Source organism: Bos javanicus, chromosome 15 (genome assembly GCF_032452875.1).
Source record: "Bos javanicus breed banteng chromosome 15, ARS-OSU_banteng_1.0, whole genome shotgun sequence".
In the NCBI taxonomy this organism is placed as follows: Eukaryota; Metazoa; Chordata; class Mammalia; order Artiodactyla; family Bovidae; genus Bos; species Bos javanicus.
The window spans coordinates 1,655,866-1,677,871 of NC_083882.1; the positions used below are offsets into that span (position 1 = coordinate 1,655,866).

The following is a 22,006-nucleotide window of genomic DNA, read 5'->3' on the forward strand; positions in this document are numbered from 1 at the left end:
TATTACCTTAAACTGACTATAGATGTCTTAATAATCTAATACGATTATCACCACAGGTTAATGTTTCTAAGTTGATCACATTGAAATATCCTGCACAATGTAGAACATGTATAAATTTTTGTAACCATGTTTATTTGTTATTATATTAAGAAGTATTGAATATCCCTATTAGAAAGGGGCTTTATCATCCTTTTCCTTAGGAGTGTTCTGTATTTGGAAGCCTCCTCATATTTTTCAGGTGGACACTAGTGTTTCTTTAGTAGCTTTAGTTACTCTCTAGAATAGACTTTAATAATGAAATTTAGTTTTCCCCCATTACTACTTGGGGGCTTCCCTCATAGCTCAGATGGTAAAGAATCCACCTACAGTGCTGGAGATGTGGGTTTGAAACCTGGGTTGGGAAGATACCCTGAAGAAGAAATGGCAACCCACCCCAGTATTCTTACCTGGGAAATCCCATGGACAGAGGAGCCTGGCGGGCTACAGTCCATGCAGTTGAAAAGAGTCTTAACACGCTAACCAACTAAGCATGCCTGCAGAGTACTTGGGCACTGCTCACAAAGGTATCCTGGACAATACTGGTACAAAAACAAACCAATGTTAAACCAGGCCCAAAGTCAGATGATCTTTAGTCTTAATGAATGTTCAACTGGCAATCTTTAGTTGTTTGTTGTAGTCCTTTCCTCTTTAACCTTAATTTTTATTTGCAGTTCTACTGAAAACCATCTTAATGGGTTTGTTTAAAGTGTAAAAATTAGTAACTCTGGATATAAAGTTAATTAAGGATGGATGGCAATATTGTTCTTACCAAAGCCAGTCATGAAATATTCTTAGTCTCCTGCCTAAACATTTCCAAATAATTTATACTTTTGCTTAAAATGAGCCAAAAATGTTCCCAGTTTCTTAGAGTGGTATCAACATTACCAGGTGGGGATAATGTATATGTAAGTTTATCCTGTATTTTAAGTAATTTTAGTTATAACCTGCAGAGTTGATACTAAATTAATCCATAGGTAAATAAATTCAGCCATTAGATTTTACCCCAATTTTATGAATAATGTATAAGAACATCAAATCAGACACAAAATTTGAATCTTTTTATAGCCTTTGGATTCATTGCTATGGCTTAACTGTAATCTATATATTTTTCAATGTGGTATTGTGTAATATGTGTATTTTACAGATAAATAATATGGTCTCTATTATAGATATTAATTTATTAGGATGCTTTAAAAATGTATTTTGTAAATATATTTTATATCAACCTAAGAGTGAAGGAAACCTCTTTAAGGTCATATTGAAAATTATCTTGGAATAAAATATTCCTGTTTATTTGTTCTTCTGTGTTCATTTTTGCAGGGCTATGTTTGAAGTAAACATGAAAGAAAGAGATGGTGGAAGTGTTACCATTACTAATTTGTCCTCCAAAGCAGTAAAAGCATTTCTTGATTATGCCTATACTGGAAAAACAAAGATAACAGATGATAATGTGGAAATGTTCTTCCAGTTGTCATCATTTCTTCAAGTTTCCTTCCTATCCAAAGCTTGCAGTGACTTTTTAATAAAAAGTATTAATCTTGTCAATTGTTTACAATTATTATCTATATCAGATAGCTATGGCTCTGCCCGTTTGTTTGACCATGCTTTATACTTTGTACAACATCACTTTTCTTTATTATTTAAATCCAGTGATTTCTTAGAGATGAATTTTGGAGTACTGCAAAAGTGTTTGGAATCAGATGAATTAAATGTTCCTGAAGAAGAAACTGTACTGAAAGTTGTCCTTAGTTGGACTAAACATAACTTAGAATCAAGGCAAAAACATCTGCCTTATTTAATTAAAAAAGTAAGATTATGTCAGTTATCTGAGGAGACACTTCAAGATTGTCTACTCAATGAAGAGTGTTTACTCAAAAGCACAAACTGTTTTGACATAATCATGGATGCAATTAAGTGTGTGCAAGGTTCTGGTGGACTTTTCCCTGATGCTCGACCATCCACAACTGAAAAATACATATTTGTTCACAAAACTGAGGAAAATGGAGAAGCTCAATATACGTTTTGCTATAATATTAAAAGTGATTCATGGAAGATACTGCCACAGTCACACCTGATTGATTTGCCAGGATCTAGTCTGTCTAGTTATGGGGAGAAAATATTCTTGACAGGTGGTTGCAAAGGGCCATGTTGTAGAACAGTTCGGCTTCATATTGCAGAATCATATCATGATGCCACTGATCAAACCTGGTGCTACTGTCCAGTCAAAAATGATTTTTTCCTGGTATCAACTATGAAAACACCAAGAACCATGCATACATCAGTTATGGCTCTCAATAAATTATTTGTCATAGGTGGAAAAACTAGAGGATCTCAGGACATTAAAAGTCTCTTAGATGTTGAATCTTACAATCCTCTTTCCAAAGAATGGGTGTCTGTTAGCCCATTACCCAGGGGCATATACTATCCTGAAGCAAGTGCATGCCAAAATGTAATTTATGTTCTTGGATCAGAGGTAGAAATTACAGATGCTTTTAACCCATCACTTGATTGCTTTTTCAACTACAATGCTACAACTGATCAGTGGTCTGAACTAGTGGCAGAATTTGGGCAGTTTTTTCATGCAACACTAATTAAAGCTGTCCCAGTAAACTGCACACTCTATATATGTGACCTTTCCACTTATAAAGTTTATAGTTTTTGTCCAGATACTTGTGTTTGGAAGGGTGAAGGATCTTTTGAATGTGCAGGCTTCAATGCAGGTGCGGTTGGAATTGAAGATAAAATTTATATATTAGGTGGTGATTATGCACCAGATGAAATCACAGATGAAGTTCAAGTCTACCACAGCAGCAGGTCTGAGTGGGAAGAAGTTTCACCAATGCCGAGAGCCTTAACTGAATTTTACTGCCAGGTGATTCAGTTTAATAAATACAGAGACCCATGGTTTTCTAATCATTTCTAAATGTAGTGTATGATTAGACATTCTAAAGCAATTGCAGTTCTAGAAGCCTGCAGTAAATTTATTAACTTTAATTATTGGTAAAAAGGTCTTTACAGCTTAGTGAGATAAAATAGACCTTCTATAAGAGAATTACTATGAATGTATACCATATTAGAAAAATACTATGAATGTATACTATATATGAATTAGCAGTTCCCAGAAACTTAAAATACACAATACATTCTACCAAAAACTGTATTTAATTTAATCTTGGAGAATAGGATATTAGTATTTTCATATGTAAGTAAAACTCAGGCTTTGATGTTTTGATTCTTAAAGTACTTTATCCTGACAGAAAAACAAATCATACTTCACATAACTGTACAATGTAAATGGGAGAAGTCTCTTTAGGTAGTAAAAATGACTTATTTATACTATATTATATGAAGTATAAAATATATTAGAGGTGAGAATCCTATCTTGTTACTACAGGTATAAGAGTAGTTGAATTCCTATTTTTTCTGATCATTGGTTAGCTATTTTTAAGCCCTTTCTTTTCTTTCACTATTTTTCAGTCAGAAAATTTTCTGAAATGAAGTGTATTTCCCCAGCCTTCTAAAACTGTACACTAAACATGTTTTAATTTTTTGATTCAACTCTTCATTAAGAGCATAGTGTACTGTAATGCTGTTGGCAGTTACTGAAATGTCTTAAAATTGGCTTATTCTATTAGTTTTCAGTGTTAGTTGGTCTCAGTTTTTAGAGGTATTTTATTTTCTGGCTCAAGCTCAGTAAATTAACTTTCTTGATTTATTTAATCAGTTTAAGTTATACCTGACTTGATTTTATCTTGACATGTAATTCTTTTAGTGACATTCTTGGATTCTGGGATGGTAGTCCTAAAATACTTTTCCATATCATTGCCAGATTCCAATGTAAAGCGAGGATATAGAAAATCTGACCTCTAGCTAAGTGGACCACTATTGTTGGCATTTCTTAAACTTTTGCATGTCCAAATTTGAGTTGCAGTAAGAAATTTCAACATCTCAGTTAGTACCGTGTCAGTTTTTTGTGATGATGTATACCAGCTGTAAACTGCTGTGTATGTTTTCTTCTTCAGCACATTATTCATTGTGAATTATTTACTAAATTTAAAAATGTGACTGGGCTTTTGGTATTGATAGTAGATATGTGAAGCTTGCAACTTATTTGGTGTTTAATCATCTCTAACCCAAACAATGAAAGAGAATCATCCTTGTTCTCAGCTAAGATGATTTTGCCTTGTAAGAGGATATGTTTCTTTAATCAGTTTTTACGATACAGGTATTTTAGGTTTTAGGACCTGATTTATATCTCAGGTAATCTGTAGATTGTATTTCTCTGGAATCAAATGAAGTTTCCCACACACTAGTAAATGTTAATCTGTTGTAAATATTCTTTAGAAGTAGAAATATACCTAAATGAAGGTCCTTTTATTTTACCATATAAAATTTATGTAATCATAAGTTTCAAATATATTTTTCAAAACAGAACAGAATGCTAGACTAAATTATGCGATTTGAAAATCAGGGATTGTCCGTAATCAGACGATAGTTGCCTAAAAATTCTTGTGTAGAATTGGTGGCTTCCTCCCTACCTACCTTTATTGGCTCTGCCCTGTTCTCTCTCTCTCTCTCTGTGGGTGTGTGTATGTGTGTTGTGTGCGTAAGAAAGAAAATTCAGTGGAGGCTTTCTCTGTGTTTTATGTGGCACTTTGAAAACAAGTTACTTAAGAAAGACCATAACACAGTGGGTGATTAAATTGTTAAACATGTATAAACAAATATTTCCAGAAAGGAGAAACTAAAGCAAAATAGAATCCCTTCCTGATCTTGTTTCATTATTATATCTTGATTTCTACTGTTCTTCTCACTGGCCATTGATTTTTTTAAATTTTATTTTTTCTTGGAGGATAATTACGATGTGGTGATGGTTTCTGCCACACATCAACATGAGTCAGCTATAGGCATATATACTTCCCCTTCCTCTAGAGCCTTCCTCCCACCTCCCTCCATACCCCAACCCTCTGGGTTGTCACAGAGCAACTGCGGCCATTGATTCCTGATGTTACTAGAAGTATCCTTGTTACCAAGCCATAAGTAACTCCCTCTGCATTTGATTTTAAACACTTTTCAATGCACAAGGCTTTCTGCCTTAGTTTCCACAATTGCTGCAGGAAACTTGATTGTTTTTCACTTACTGTCATCCCTTTACATCTGTACCTGAGTGTTCTTCATCAGTTATAACTAAAAAAAGTAGTCTGTCTAGTCATAAAACCTCAAACTCTTACTTACTCTTCTTTTTCCTTGACATTATAGCAATCTGTGCTGGGCTTGGCTCTCTTAGCAATTAATCTTGTAGTCTCCAATTTTGCATCATCTGGTAAAGGGAACACTTGCATTTGATCTACTAAATGGTTATTGAAAAATGGTTCTGGGTGTTCAAAATCCTCAAGGAACCCAGGCACATTATTCTGATCTTGGCAATAACTTTGGCTTCACCAAGAACCACATATATTATTTCTGCCTTGGCCCTCTATTCTTGATCTCTTGCAAATCTCAGTGATCTCTCAAGTCTGTTCTGCTACCCAGGAGGAGCCGTTTTTCCTGTCTGTAAGATTAGAAAACAATATCCCTTTATGACTTCTTCCTTCTTTTTTTTTTTTCTTTAAAGTTTCCTTTCATTTCATTATCATCCTTCAGTCAGTGCTGCATTGTAAGAGACAAAATAATTAAGCTCATTATCCAGATTGCTTTCATTCTTGTAGCAAAATTCTAAATAACATTTCCAAATTGTCATTTGTCCTGGTAAATGGATTATGCATGCAAAAAAAAATTTGCAGTATTGTAGTATCCTAGTGTCTGCTAAAATTGAAAGTAGTTATGTGTCACTATTAAACATAAAAAAGATTAAATTCAACACTTATATGATATCAAAGTTAATGAACATTTTTAGAACTATCTTCAAACTTGATTTATAATGTAGAGCACCTGTTCATCTATTGCCTGTGAAATAAAAGCAGCATGAAGAATATTTGCATAATCAAATTAACCGCATTCATATAATACTCAATTTTGGTTGGGGAGGGGAAACAGTCTTTATCACAACAGTATTCATTATATATTACTCTTGAAAGCTAGAATATTATTTGAGAGCAACCACATCCTGCAACATGATTCCATTTTCCCCAGATACCAAGAAGAGCAATTGAGTATGTGTTCAGGGTACCTAAATGAAGGCATCTGACTTGAAAATCAGAGTCAAATATAGAGGGAGACATCTGTTTACCTTTTGAGATTTGGAAGCAATAAATGTAATGGTTAAATATATTGTTGAATATATTTTGGATCATCATTCTCAGTTTAATTGGATCCAGTGTGTGGAAACCCGTATATTTAGAATTGAAGGTGTAAGAATGAAAAATGCCTTCCAATGGACAGCTCTTGAGGGCAACCTAAAAACGAAGGCTAAAGTTTAAAAGGAAGCCAATTTCTGTTCAGCATAACAGAGTTAACTCCACTTTATAAAGCCATATTTGGAATAAGACTAAATATCAAAAACTGCGGCATGTGGCAGAAAATGAGCCCAAATAAATTCCTACACAGGAGTACACCAAAGATTTCTATATTTTATTTGCACATTTTGATCTTAATATTTTTCTGTCTTTTGACTAATTGCTTCCTCCAGTTTGTTTAGCATTTAGGCATTCTGAGTAACTTGATTTTATTGTCTGCATACTCAAGATTTCAATAAGATGTGAGTCGTAAAATTACATCATTTTAGGAGCATTCTTGTTGAAGGAAATTTGTTCTTTTTTTAAAATCACTTCGGAAAAACTCTGTAAAGGGTGCTGACATTTATAGTGAGCTGCTAATAGGGATTTCTCCTTGTGTTTACCGTAAGTGCACATTTGTTTTACATTGAATAGAAACTGAAAGACCATTACCTAAAATTTTGTCCTGAATTACTTCACTGCAAATGTGGCTATATAGCTATATGTAGTGAATTTAGTTAAAGATTATGTGCTTTGAAAGATATCTTTAATTTTAAAAATCTGTTTATAAATTATATTTGACTACACTAAGATGCCTAATCAAATTTAATTTATAAATAGGGGTTTTAATCAGCATAGTATTACAATAGGGATTTTAATCACAGCATGGTATTACACACTGATCAAGAGATAACTTTTCTAAAATATAGATTCATATTCAAACTTGAAGATAAAATCTAATACAGCTTCCAGCCTTGTATAGAAAACCCCTCTAAATTCTAAAATACCCTTGACCGATGATTTTCTTTTCAAATTCTAATTCAGTTCTTTCAGGGTAAAGAGCTCACTACCTCCATTTTTAAACAGTTCTATTAGAAAGTTCTTCCTAAGGTTGAAAGCAACTCTGCCTCCCTGTAATAACTTTCAGTCCTTGATCTTAGGTTGCTGTCTCCATAAGTATTGGAAATAGCATGTCTTCCATTCCTCTAAAATCAAGTCTTCACTTTCCTTCTTGTTTAAATGCTTAACACTTTAAAACTTGCCACAGTGGTTACATACCTTCTACATGTACATTTGCCTCAGAAAAATCTATCCTAGCTCTATTGCTTTTTTGGTGTGTTGAGCATGATGAGCATTGCATAGTCTAATAAAGCAAGCACTTCATTCCCTTAATCAGCTCTTATAAATCCAGTGTGAGCTAGAGCTTTGCTCTCTCTCCTTCTATCAACTATCGACATAATCACAAACATAGTTTCTGGGAGGAATTCTGAAGCCAGATTTTAATGTCTTGATCATTTGTCATTAGATATTGTTTTGAGAATTTTAATAATACTTCTAAAAGAGACTAAAGCATATACAAAAAATAGAAACCAAAGCAGTCACTAACTAGTTCAACAAATTATGCTATTGGTTCCAAGGGTAACAAGGTTGCCGGAATTACTTAAGAGTACAATTCTCTTGAGTATCACATTGTAGTGTAAATACTTCTTTACAAGTCTGTCTTATTTAATTGGAAACTCTTAGGAGTAGGGGTATTATCATTTCTGGACCTAGCAATTAGTACAGTGCTTGCATATTAATAAGGCATCTAACAATCTAACATTCTATGAAGCCAATATATGAAGCAAAATTTATTGTTTCTGAATGGGTTAGACTTAACTGCATATTTTGCAATTTCCATGTACAAAAAATTGATTTACATTAGGATTTTACATTTAAGAATGCTACACATTGTAATTTAGTTATCAATGTATGTGTTAATTCTTTTGTAATATTTGATATCCTTATATTAAGTCTGGGCAAGCTAATTTATACAACTTTTTGTTAGTATATGTTGTATATCTTTGTTAGTATATGGAAAAATTAATAATGAAGTATACTTTTTATTTGAGAATGAAATTGCATTACATAGTACATTGCCCACATTTGGAGAACATGTGTAGTTGGTTGTATAGTTGTGTTGTATGTGTATATTTGGTACTTGAAAGAGAAATTATACTTTCAAAGTAATTCATTGAATTTTTTTAGTGCTTAAGGATTATTTGTTCTCCTTGAATTTTAATTATAATATTTAATTCTGTGTTTCTTTTCAAATACAGTAATAGATAAGACAATGACTGAAAGTATCGTTAGTAGACATACAACCCCCATTTCCCCTACAAGAACATAATAGCTTCAGTGACCTTCTTCCCACAGGGGAGACTGTGCGCAAAGCTACTTAACTTTGCATACATAAGTGATTTATTTCATTTTCTATTGGTAGAATATGGGCATTTACCATATGGTATGAGAAAATCATTTTTTTCAGGTCCATGTTAACCATATTAATATGTAGTAAACATTTCAATTATATAAATAATTATTAATGTATTAAAATGTATCTCAGAAAAGAATATATATTGTTTGTATTTATTGTTACTAGAAATAAAAAAGGTAGAAAAAGGTGAATTCTAAGGCTCTCATTTTCTTGCCACCCCCTTCCCCAGATGCCCTGAGTGGCTCTGATGAATCTCAGAATTCCTGAGAGAGTGGTGGTGGAGATGGGGTTACTGTTAGAACTGGCTCTGTAACTGTGGACAGAGCAGCATGGACTTCAAGGTGGACATATTGGGCTGAGTGAATAAAATGCAGCTAGATTTGAAATGAATCATAGATGAGGAGAGACCTTGAGGCTGTGCATGAGCTAAGAAAGAACAGACCAAATGTCCATGAGCCACAAATGAAATCAGTAGACGCTAGCTGAATGTCCAAGGTCAGGCACTGTCCAACCCTACTTCAACGGACATCAGCAACACAAGAATCAGCTAGATGCCAGGGTATAAGCCTCCTTCCTACCTAATATGTACAGGTGAACTAGTGAAGAGGTCCAGAGTCTGAGAGACTAAATCATACCATAACATTATTTTAAGATGTTTACATTGGACAGATGCTGTCTTAATTCCAGTTCAATTTTTCCTCTTTCTGGTCAGGCTCATTTGCTGTCTCATTTCTGGTTTTCCTATGTGATCAGTTGTGATTTACTAAACAACTTTGACTTCCAAACCCTCTTCTAGAATACTGCTCAGGTTGAAACAGTTGATCTATGGAAACCTAACCCTTCAAAAATCAACTGTTGTATCCCACATGCTTGCATAATGCTAGTTGATTTCTCTTCATTTCTTAGGCTCTCTTATCAAATCCTTGGTCCAACCTTACTGCTCCAGATTTCTTCCCTTATTACCTCCAATTCTCCATGTGCTTCCATCATCTGTAGTTTACTTTGCCAGCAAATGATGACTCACCTCCTTCTCTTTAATCACCGTAGTTAATTTAAAATGTAAGGATGTTGGTGGGAATTTGCCTGTTACCAGGTTATTGGGGATGCTACCCTGAAACTAGAGGTCTCTCTTAGTCAGCACTTTAGTACTTGCAAGTTTTCCTCTTAAGTCATTAAATAGAATGGTTCATAATCTCAGACTGATGCATTGGCATTTGAAGTTCTTTCCCTAAATTCTGAACTGCCTGAATTTATCCTACTCCTCACTGCAAAACAAAACCCCCTCAAAGACAAAATTTAATCTCTGTACTCAGAAAATAAATTGCAAAACACATTTAAACTTAAGTAATTAAGGATTACTTAATATTGTTTTACAGGCTTTTATTCAGTTACAGTGTAAGTTGCAAATATGTTTTGTCAAAAACTAGCTATTCGGCCAATATGTATATGTACATTTTTCAGAGAAAAAAAATAATCCTAAAATGTAATTACTCTTCACTATGAATATGGAGTTTCAAAGTAATATTTATAAAGTGGTTTGAAGTTTTTGAAACGAAAATATTGAATTTTTAGACACTGTGGCACTAAACCAATCTATCTAGTAAACATTAATTAAAACTGCAATTTATTTTAATTACTTTTATAAAACCCGTTTCCAAGGTTAAGTTTCCTTGGACTTACTAATATTTTGTGATTTTGAAGACTTCTATGAAGCCTAATGAAACTAAACCTGAAATAGCAAACTTAATATTCATGAAAAACTTAAGAAATATGTGGGAACCTCTTAAAATATTTAACATATCATCATAGTATTTATAGAGTTAGATTTCACTGCACTGGATAAATATTTTTGCATTTCTTCCAAATTCAGGGCTTGTTTAACCTGATTCTGTTCTGGTAGTAATTAGTCTTTCCATTGGAAATTAATTACCCTTACCTAACTTTGAGTAAAATACATGGTGCAAAGTTAGTTTAACATTTTCAATCAAGCCTTTGTCTAGCCTTTTCATTTAAAAATTCAACTAGCCTAATTTTTTCCTTTTAGAGATTAACCACCTTTTATGTTATGAAACATTAATTGAAATTCAAAAAAAAAACTTTTCGAATGTTTTTAACAACTTTTAAAAACAACTTTCAACAAATGAGTAATTTTTTTGTTTGTTTGTTTCCTTTACAAATAGTGTTCACCTTGTGATAATTCCTGAAGGAGTGAAATATACCACAATATTCTTCCATTTAAATACAATTCACATTTCATTTATAAGCACAAATTAATGAACACTTGTTTCTAGGAATTTTCACAAAGAGAATTATTCTAGTAGTTTAAAGCATCTAAGTTTCTTTCCTTGATAAATGAAATATTAAGCTCTAACCAATAATTTTTGTTATGGGATGTCTACCCAGGAGTATATGTGTCAGGCAGTGTTCCTTAAAGTTTCCTCCAAAAAGAAAAAGGTCATCTGGTAATTCCATTAAAAATACTGAATCCAGGGGGAGGTGCCGCCAGGCTAGCAGGAAACCTCCAACCCCCTGAGCTACTAGATGAATAGAAAACGGATTTAAACAAGGTACTAACAAGGAATTGTCCTTGATTTTTGTACTTTGTAGCATTCCTCAAATTATTTTCACATCTTCCCTTACTGTAAAAACTGCATTTAAGTTAGAAAATGAAACAATTGAAAAGGAAAAGCAATTTCAGTGTACAAGAAACTCAGACCCTTTTGAAAGAAATTACAGAAAGGAAGGAAGTAATTTTTTCTAAGCAGCTTAATACAACAATTAATGTGATGAAGCAAATGGCTTGGGAGGAGATTGCACAGTGTGTGAATGCTGTAGGAGAAGGAGAACAGAGAACAGGGACAGAAGTGAAAAGAAGTTACCTTGACTGGCGAGCCCTTTGAAGAGAAAGAAGATGAAGGCGAACATTAAGCAAGTTGGTTCAGGGTTTCCCCTTCCCACATCTGATTTAGATGACTCACTGAAGAGATAGATGAAAAGATTGGATTCTGAAGTGATACAAATTTTGATTGGCAAAATGTGGCAGATTTCAGGGATGCAGGTGGATCCTGAGGTCAAGGAAGAAGAAGAAGAAGAAGAAAGAGATCCCCAGAGTCCTGAATTTGAGATTGAAGGAAGAAGAAATGTCATCAGTCATACCAGATTCCAGGAGGGAAAATGAACTTCCTGATTTCCCCCACATTGATGAATTTTTTACTCTGAACTCAACACCATCTAGGTCTGCATATGATGAGCCCCATTTGCTTGTAAACATTCCAGAAACTAGAATTGGAAAAACGAAGTCTTGATATTGAGGCTGAAAGACTGCAGGTAGAAAAGGAACGCCTACAGATTGAGAAAGAGAGACTGTGACATTTAGACATGGAGCATGAGCAACTTCAGCTGGAGAAGGAGCGGTTGCAGATTGAAAGAGAGAAGCTGAGGTTACAGACAGTAAACTCAGAGAAGCCATCTTTGGAAAGTGAACTACATCAGCCACAGGATATAGAAACCGAGAAGTTAAAACCTGAGAGAGTGCTTACAACTGGAAAAAGGCTGCATTTTTTGGAATCTGAATCGAAGAAGCTGCAGATTGAAAAGAAACACTTTCAAATAGCAAGAGACTACAAATTCAGAAGGAAAGACACTTGCAGTGATTTATCTAGGTCTCCATTTATCAAATGGTTGTAAAGCATAAGTTTAGGTTTAAAAATGGTTGTGGGATTAACTGTATTGTTTTGTCCCTGTTAGTGTTTTCAATACGAAAAAGATAATTCTTTGTGGGTAATATATGCTTAAGTCTTCTATGAAAACTATGTGCCCTAGCATAAACAATATAGCAGAAATTGTTGTACTATACACTTTAATTTAGTAAAATTACACACAATCTTGTATAATCTATGCACTCAGAGTTTACAATTATGTCTGTGTAAAATTCTAGCTCAGTAGTTGTCAACTGGGGGTGACTTTGGCCCCCAAAAGACATTTGGCAATGTCTGGCAACATTTTTTGGTTGTCAGAATTGGAAAGTTGGCCATATTCCTCGTGGCATGTAGTAGCTAGGGATGCCCTACATCCTGCAATGCACAGGACAGTTCCCACTCTCCCCCCCCCCAAAAAGAATGATCAAACCCTAAATAGCAATGTTGCTGAAGTTGAGGAACCCTGTCTTAGCCTGGCTGAGCACCTCTTTAGCTTTGTTTCAGTTTCAGAATGTTAAAACCACAGATATTTATGTGGGAATTACTTAAATGGCCCAAAACTTTAACTATGAAACAGTACTGTATAGTATATTGACTATAGGAAGTGATGAAGATTATAGATGTTTTATTCCTTTGTTTCCATCTATAGATAATATGAGAGTCAGAAAACAATGTAAGCAACATCAGAGGTTGTCTAAAGTGAGTTACTTTCCAAAGCAGTTCACTCATCTAGCTATCGGTGCTTTAGAAACGGCACACATTTTTGTAAGCTTTATGCTTTGTTCTGTGACTCCATTGACTAAGCCAGTAGTTTAGACAAAAACTATCATTTCAACCATGTACTGAAATCTTAATATACTTGGTTGAAGCTAGTAAGAATGCTACCAGTTTAAAAATGGTGCCAGTAGTCAATGAACTGGAACTCAGCAAGTGGTCATTTGATTTTTAAAATAGATAATAGCTATTTGGAACTGGGAGTGGGGGTAGGGGAGAATGTCCTCTGTATCCAATAGTAATGATGATGGTGATGAAATAATGATAGTAGTGGTGTATTATGAATTAGGGAAGTACTTACTGCACACTATCTGACCTAATCTGTAGAAAAAGTCTTGAGAGTAGTATCATTATTCCTGAATCTGAGACTTAGAGAAGGCACACTTCTCTTAAATGACTGATTTCATATATCATGATGTATCTTGTCTTTGTTCTTCCCTGTGAAACAAAGTTTGTATCTTTAGTCAGTCAGATATTTATTCTGAGACCAAGGGTTTACTTAATCTGGTGATTTGCCTTCAGTCCCCTAAAGGTACTTTTTCCACTGTCCAGATGATTGTAATGCACACTAAATTTGAGAATCACTGCATGAGATCACCTTGTATTTTCCCATTTCCCTATATATAGCCTTAATACATCTCTTCTATTCACAGATACTACCTTGATTCTAAATTGATTATTGTTAATTTGAGAATATCTTGAAACCAAATTTAGAGAAGAGCTAACACCTATCCTACTCAAACTCTCCCAGAAAATTGTAGTGGAAGGTAAACTCCCAAACTCATTTTATGAAGCCACCATCACCCTAATACCAAGAGCAGACAAAGATGCCACAAAAAAAGAAAACTACAAGCCAGTATCACTGATGAATATAGATGCAAAAATCCTCAACAAAATTCTAGCAAACAGAATCCAACAACATATTAAAAAGATCATATATCATGACCAAGTGGGCTTTATCCCAGGGATGCAAGGATTCTTCAATATTAGCAAATCAATCAATGTTATACAGCACATTAATAAATTGAAATATGAAAACCATATGATTATCTCAATAGATGCAGAGAAAGACTTTGACAAAATTCAACACCATTTATGATTAAAAACTCTCCAGAAAACAGACATAGAAGGAACATACCTCAACATAATAAGAGCCATATGTGATAAACACATAGCCAATATTATCCTCAATGGTGAAACATGGAAAGCATTTCCCCTAAAGTCAGGAACAAGACAAAGGTGCCCACTCTCACCACTACTATTCAACACAGCTTTGAATGCTTTAGCCACAGCAATCAGAGAAGAAAAAGAAATAAAAGGACTCCAGATTGAAAAAGAAGAAGTAAAACTGTGCAGATGACATGATCCTCTACATAGAAAACACTAAAGACACCACTTGAAAATTACTAGAGCTAATAAACGAATATAGCAAAGTTGCAGGATATTAAATTAATACACAGAAATCCTTTGCATTCCTATACACTAACAGTGAGAAAACAGAAAGAGAAATTAAGGAAACAATTCCATTCACCATTGTAACAAAAAGAATAAAATACTTAGGAATAAATCTACCTAAAGAAACAAAAATCTATGTATAGGAAGCTATAAAACACTGATGAACGAAATCAAAAATGACACAAATGGATGGAAAAATATACCATGTTCATGGATCAGAAGAATCAATATAGTGAAAATGAGTATACTACCCAAAGAAATCTATAGATTCAACTCAATCCTCATCAAGCTACCAATGGTATTTTTCAAAAAACTAGAACAAATAATTTCACAAATTGTATGGAAATACAAAAAAACCTCGAATGGCCAAAGCAATCTTGAGAAAGAAGAATGGAACTGGAGGAATCAACCTTCCTGACTTCAGACTATACCACAAAGTTACAGTCATCAATACAGTATGGTGCTGGCACAAAGATAGAAATATAGAGCAACGGATCAAAATAGAAAGCACAGAGATAAATCCACGCACCTATGAACACCTTATCTTTGACAAAGGAGGCAAAAATACACAATGGAGAAAAGACAATGTTTTTAATAAGAGGTGCTGGGAAAACTGGTCAGTCATCTGTAAAAGAATGAAACTAGAACACTTTCTAACACCATGCTGCTGCTGCTAAGTCGCTTCAGTCGTGTCCGACTCTGTGCGACCCCATCCCTGGGATTCTCCAGGCAAGAACACTGGAGTGGGTTGCCATTTCCTTCTCCAATGCATGAAAGTGAAAAGTGAAAGTGAAGTTGCTCAGTCATGTCCGACTCAGCGACCCCATGGACTGCAGCCTACCAGGCTCCTCCGTCCATGGGATTTTCCAGGCAAAAGTACTGGAGTGGGGTGCCATTGCCTTCTCCGAACACCATACACAGAAGTAAACTCAAAGTGGATTAAAAATCTAAATGTAGGATCAGAACTATAAAACTCCTAGAAGAAGACACAGGCAAAACACTCTCTAACATAAATCACAGCAAGATCCTCTATGACCCATCTCCCAGAGTAATGGAAATAAAAGCAAAAATAAACAAATGGGACCTAATTAAACTTAAAAGCTTTTGGACAACGAAGAAACTATAAGCAAGGTAAAAAGGCAGTCTTCAGAATGGGAGAAAATAATAGCAAATGAAACAACTGACAGAGAATTAATCCCTAAAATATGCAAGCAGCTCAAGTTGCTCAGTACTAGAAAAATAAATAACCCAATCAAAAAGTGGGCCAAAGAACTAAACAGACATTTCTCCAAAGAAGACATACAGATGGCTAACAAACACACGAAAAGATGCTCAATATCACTTATTATTAGAGAAATGCAAATCAAAGCCACAATAAGGTATCATCTCACGCCAGTCAGAATGGCTGCTATCAAAAAGTCTACAGACAATAGATACTGGAGAGGGTGTGGAGAAAAGGGAACCCTCTAACTCTGTTGGTGGGAATGCAAACTAGTACAGCCACTATGGAGAACAGTGTGGAGATTCCATAAAAATCTGGAAATAGAACTGCCATATGACCCAGCAATCCCACTGCTGGGCATCCACACCGAGGAAACCAGAATCGAAAGAGACTCTTGTACACCAATGTTCATTGCAGCACTGTTTACAATAGCTTGGACAGAAAAGCAACTTAGATGTCTATTGGTAGACGAATGGATAAGAAAACTGTGGTACTTATACCCAATGGAATATTACTTCGCCGTTAAGAAGAATACATTTGAATCAGTTCTAATGAGGTGGATGAAAACTGGAGCCCATTATACAGAGTGAAGTAAGTCAGAAAGAAAAACACCAATATAGTATATCGACACATATACATGGAATTTAGAAAGATGGTAACGACAACCCTATACACGAGACAGCAAAATAGACACAGATATAAAGAAACGACTTTTGAACTCTGTGGGAAAAGGGGAGGGTGGGATGATTTGAGAGAATAGCATTGAAACATGTATATTACGATATTTGAAATAGATGAACAGTCCAAGTTCGACACATGAAAAGGGCACTCAAAGCTGGTGCACTGGGACAACCTAAAGAGATGGGATGGGGAGGGAGGTGGGAGGGGGGGTTCAGGATAGGGGACACATGTACACCTGTGGCTGATTCATGTCAATGTATGGCAAAAACCACCACAATATTGTAATTAGCCTCCAAGTAAAATAAATAAAAATATAAAAATAAAAAAAAAGAATATCTTAAAAACCACATGTGACATTTGAGTATGTGTATATAAGGCAAAAATATACATCTTCGTTATCTTGCATTTGAAATAGTGTTATTTTTCTATAATTGAAATAAATGCTTCCATAGGGGGGAAAATACCCAATCCAGGACCTTATTCTTAGAGATTTTCATTTAGTAAGTTCTAGATTTGGATCATAGGAACTCATAGCTTTTACAAGCACTGCAAATAATTCTTATCAGTAAGCAGGCCTGGAAATATACTAAGGTAGAGACTGAGAACCCAACTCTAAGTCAAGCAGGTTTGGGTTTGTATCTTTGTTCCACCATAGAGTGGTTTAAAAGCTGTATAAGCTTGAGTAAATTACTTAAACATTCTGTGCCCCAGGTATTTTATTGACAAAACAGTTAATAGTTATACCTCCTACAACATGTTGTTGTAAGAATTAAATAACACACGTGACATACTTGACAGTGGGAAATGTTCAGTAAATGTCCTTTGTCTCCTCTCTTTTGTCTTGTTTGCTTTCAGCAGAAACCATCTTTTCCTAATTCTCTGACATGCTACTACAGCCTTACATTCTACAACTACAGCTAAAATTTTAAATCTGAAAAGTATACAAATCTTCCTTGACAGAGGGAATTGATGGGACAAAGTAAAACTTTGCCTAATATACAGTTTAGCTTTGACTTGGCCCTAAACATTCCTTCTTAGGCTCAACCATGAGTATCTCATTTATTAATTTAACTGAGTTCCTAATGTGTGTTATCAGTGTAGTAGGCTTGAAGGTACAATAGCAAGAAAGTCAGATGTGTTCCCTATTTTCCTTGAACTCACTTAGTGTTCTGTCACTTCTTCAAGTCTCTCCAGGCTTGATTTTTGCCTAGTCTCTATTGATAACAAACACTTTCGATTTGGCCCCATTTTTGTTTTCCAATCCCTCTTTCAGAGCTTTGAACCTTAGAAAGTTCTTTGGCTTCCGCATCTGCTCTGTCCAGATGAGAATTCCCTTTTTCTCTTTGACCCACATCTCTCACCTTTTTCTCAAGTTTAACTTTGGCTGATGCCAGATAGAGAATTAAGTTCAAATCTCCTGTATATACCTGAGCAGAGGGTCAGACAACCAGGTTACAGAACCCTAAAATGGGTAAGAGCTCTTAGAAGTCTACAAGAAATTTAAAATCTATTGCATGTTTTATTTTCACAAACTGCAATGTAGAATGTTTACACGATTCAAAATTTTGAACACAATTAAAAAACTTTTTTCTCATTAATTTCCCATCCTGCTATCTGTATTCAACCCTATATAATATGTCATGTTGAGGGGGTGGTCCTGAGATGACTTAAGAATAGGATGGGGAGATCACTTTCTCCCCTACAAATTCATCTAAAGATCAGTTGAATGTTGAGCAACTCCCACAAAACAACTTTAGAACGCTGGCAGAGGACACCAGGCACTGAGAAAGGCAGCCCAATCTCTTCTAAAGGAGGTAGGACAAAATATAAAAGATGAAAACAGAGACAAAAGATTTAGAGATGGAGACTTGCTCTGGGGAGGGAGTCGTGAAGGAGTAGGATAACCCTCTCATAAGCTGTGTAGGTTTGTCACAGCTTTTCTTCCAAAGAACAAGCATCTTTTAATTTCATGGCTGCAGTCACCATCTACAGTGATTTTGGAGCCCCCCAAAATAAAATCTGCCACTGTTTCCGCTGTTTCCCATCTGTCTGCCATGAAGTGATGGGACCAGATGCCATGATCTTCGTTTTCTTAATATTGAGTGTTAAGCCAACTTTTTCACTCTCCTCTTTCACTTTCATCAAGCTTTTTAGTTCCTCTTCACTTTCTGCCATAAGGGTGGTGTCATTTGCATATCTGAGGTTATAGATATTTCTCCCAGCAATCTTGATTCCAGCTTGTGCTTCATCCAATCCAGCATTTCTCATTATGTACTCTGCATATAAGTTAAATAAGCAGGGTGACAATAACAACCTTGATGTAATCCTTACCTGATGTGAAACCAGTCTGTTGTTCCATGTCCAGGTCTAACTGTTGCTTCCTGATCTGCATACAGATTTCTCAAGAGGCAGGTCAGGTGGTCTGGTATTCCCATCTCTTTCAGAATTTTCCAATTTGTTGTGTTCCACAGAGTCAAAGGCTCTGGCATAGTCAATAAAGCAGAAATAGATATTTTTCTGGAACTCTATTGCTTCCAGATGTTCAAGCTGGTTTTAGAAAAGGCAGAGGAACTAGAGATCAGATTGCCAACATCTGCTGGATCATCAAAAAAGCAAGAGAGTTCCAGAAAAACATCTATTTCTGCTTTATTGACTATGACAAAGCCTTTGACTGTGTGGATCACAATAAACTGGAAAATTCTTCAAGACATGGGAATACCAGACCACCTGACCTCCTTCTTGAGAAACCTATATGCAGGTCAGGAAGCAACAGTTAGAACTGGACATGGAACATTGCCAGGAGCCACCACGGGAGATCCAACCCATGACAAAGGTCATGCGGAAGAGACCTGACAGGCAAAGGCGGATCAGGCTTCAAGGGACCCCCCTGAATCTGCTCGAGCATCTACCCCCAAACCAGAATCTGTCTGTCTTGCTATTTTGTGCCTTTCACCAACTTTTCTGACATTAACAGGGGGCTATCCCCGACCATCTTTCTCTGGAAAAAGTCAACTTAGGGCTTTAGTTAATGGGCATGATAGGAGTGTTTCAATTCAAACCCCTCTGATGGCTTTCTAGCTTGCCTGACAGGTTTATCCATATTCTTGCAATTAACATACATGATTGTTCAAAATTCCCCAACCTTGAAAGGCACGGGAAGCCAAAACATTCTAAAAGTCCTAACGAGCATAGAGTCCTTTAAGGGATGAAAAATTATTAGAATACATAGTACTGGTGAAGGGCTTCATTATTGGGCCAATGCTTGCTGCCAAGTTCCCATATCCCTTATCCATTGTACACCTGGGAGTGCATTAGTTAACATAGTTGGAATGTAAGAAAAACAAGTAGCAGCCTTGGAATTAACCACATCAGACCTTTGAGCTAATTGGTTCTTTCTTTGTTGTGACCCACTGTACCTTTGCTCTGTGAGAATGTAACTCTGTTTAGTACTTTCTGAGGCTGGGAAAAATAAAGAAAAAACACTTCAAGGGAACTAAGTTTTCTGGTTGAGCAGCCTTTATCAAAAAAGGGTCATAAAATGTCCACAGGCCTCCAAGGCCAGAAGATATTGTGCACAGCATTGTTTATGGGAAAGGTATGCAGAAAAAATCCTGGTTTCAATAAAGACAAAACAGATGTAATGTTTGGGCTGACTCTGTATGACTTTGCATCTTTCATTTCCCTCTATGTACAACTCAAGGTATAAAAGTTCCTTTTGAAAGTAAAGTTTTGGGCCTCGCTCACCAAAGCTTGGTCTGCCCGTGTCATTCTTTTTTTCCTTTTCCTCCTTTTCTCTCTCTGTTCTTCTTTCAGGATGACTCCTTGGAACACAGGAGCTTTATTGGCTTTCTGTGTTAATCAAGGAAGATCAAGCCTCTGATCTCTCCGCTTTGCTATCCTTATTGTCTAGGCCGTCATCTTGAGGGTACCCCTGCATCCTGCTGGGGCTGGACCCCGGCAGAACAACAGACTGGTTCCAAATAGGAAAAGGAGTACTTCAAAGCTGTATATTGTCACCCTGCTTATTTAACTTATATGTAGGGTATATCATGAGAAACGCTGGGCTGGAAGAAGCACAAGCTGGAATCAAGATTGCTGGGAGAAATATCAATAACCTCAGATATGCAGATGACACCACCCTTATGGCAGAAAGTGAAGAGGAACTAAAAAGCCTCTTGAAAGTGAAAGAGGAGAGTGAAAAAGTTGGCTTAACACTCAACATTCAGAAAACGAAGACCATGGCATCTGGTCCCATCACTTCATGGGAAATAGATGGGGAAACAGTGGAAACAGTGTCAGACTTTACTTTGGGGGGCTCCAAAATCGCTGCAGATGGTGATAGCAGCCATGAAATTAAAAGACACTTATGCCTTGGAAGGAAAGTTATGACCAACCTAGATAGCATATTTATAAAAAGAGATATTACTTTGCCAACAAAGGTCCGTCTAGTCAAGGCTATGGTTTTTCCAGTAATCATGTATGGATGTAAGAGTTGGACTGTGAAGAAAGCTGAGTGCCAAAGAATTGATACTTTTGAACTGTGGTGTTGGAGAAGACTCTTGAGAGTCCCTTGGACTGCAAGGAGATCCAACCAGTCCATCCTAAAGGAGATCAGGCCTGTGTGTTCATGTTGAAGCTGAAACTCCAATACTTTGGCCACCTCATGCGAAGAGTTGACTCATTGGAAAAGACTCTGAGGTGGGAGGGATTGGGGGCAGGAGGAGAAGGGTACGACAGAGGATGAGATGGCTGGATGGCATCACTGACTCGATGGACATGAGTTTGAGTGAACTCTGGTAGTTGATGATGGACAGGGAGGCCTGGTGTGCTGTTATTCATGGGGTCACAAAGAGTTGGACACGACTGAGCAACTGAACTGAACTGATTGCTTTTTTGATGATCCATTGGGTATTGGCAATTTTATCTCTGGTCTACAAATAATCTACAGAGCAAGTCAAAACATAAGAATAATAAATGTTTTTCTTGAGTCACTGCTGTCAGAGTCCTTTCCCACGCTGGGAGTCACAGTCCATCTCACCTCCCGAGGATGCCCCCAACACTGTGCTGATCTCTGGGCCTGCTGTGGGGGCACCGCAAATTCTAATCTGGTTCTCCTATGTGTTCTTGCCTCCAATGTCTACATATATCAGTACTAGTGCATTTTCTTTTGTGTAAGCTCTCAATGACCTTTTATATATTCCATAGACACAGAATCTGCCTAGTTGATTGTGTGGGTTTAATCTGCAGCTTGTACAGCTGGTGGGAAGGTTTTGGGTTTTCTTTCTTAGCTACACTGCCCCTGGGTTTCATTTGTTGTGTTGAGTAGGATAGGTGTTAGCTCTTCTCTAAATTTTTGGTAGAATTCACCTGTGAAGCCATCTGGTCCTGGACTTTTGTTCGTTGGAAGATTTTTGATTACAGTTTCGATATCCATTCTTATGATGGG

At 36.1% G+C, this 22,006-nt stretch overlaps 1 protein-coding gene and 1 pseudogene across 3 annotated transcripts in view; both read left to right on the forward strand.

Annotated features, from left to right (window-relative positions):
• KBTBD3 (kelch repeat and BTB domain containing 3) overlaps window positions 1-8,921 on the forward strand; it is a 49,025-nt gene extending 40,104 nt beyond the window's left edge. For all 3 annotated transcript variants that reach the window (XM_061440053.1, XM_061440054.1, XM_061440055.1), the window contains exon 3: window positions 1,360-8,921. In XM_061440053.1, the coding sequence (XP_061296037.1) occupies window positions 1,360-2,962 (1,603 nt within the window). In that variant the 3' untranslated portion in view covers window positions 2,963-8,921. The remainder of the gene's footprint in view (window positions 1-1,359) is intronic.
• A 1,970-nt stretch (window positions 8,922-10,891) lies between these two features.
• LOC133261619 (myb/SANT-like DNA-binding domain-containing protein 4) lies at window positions 10,892-21,042 on the forward strand (annotated as a pseudogene).
• Window positions 21,043-22,006: the final 964 nt, after the last annotated feature.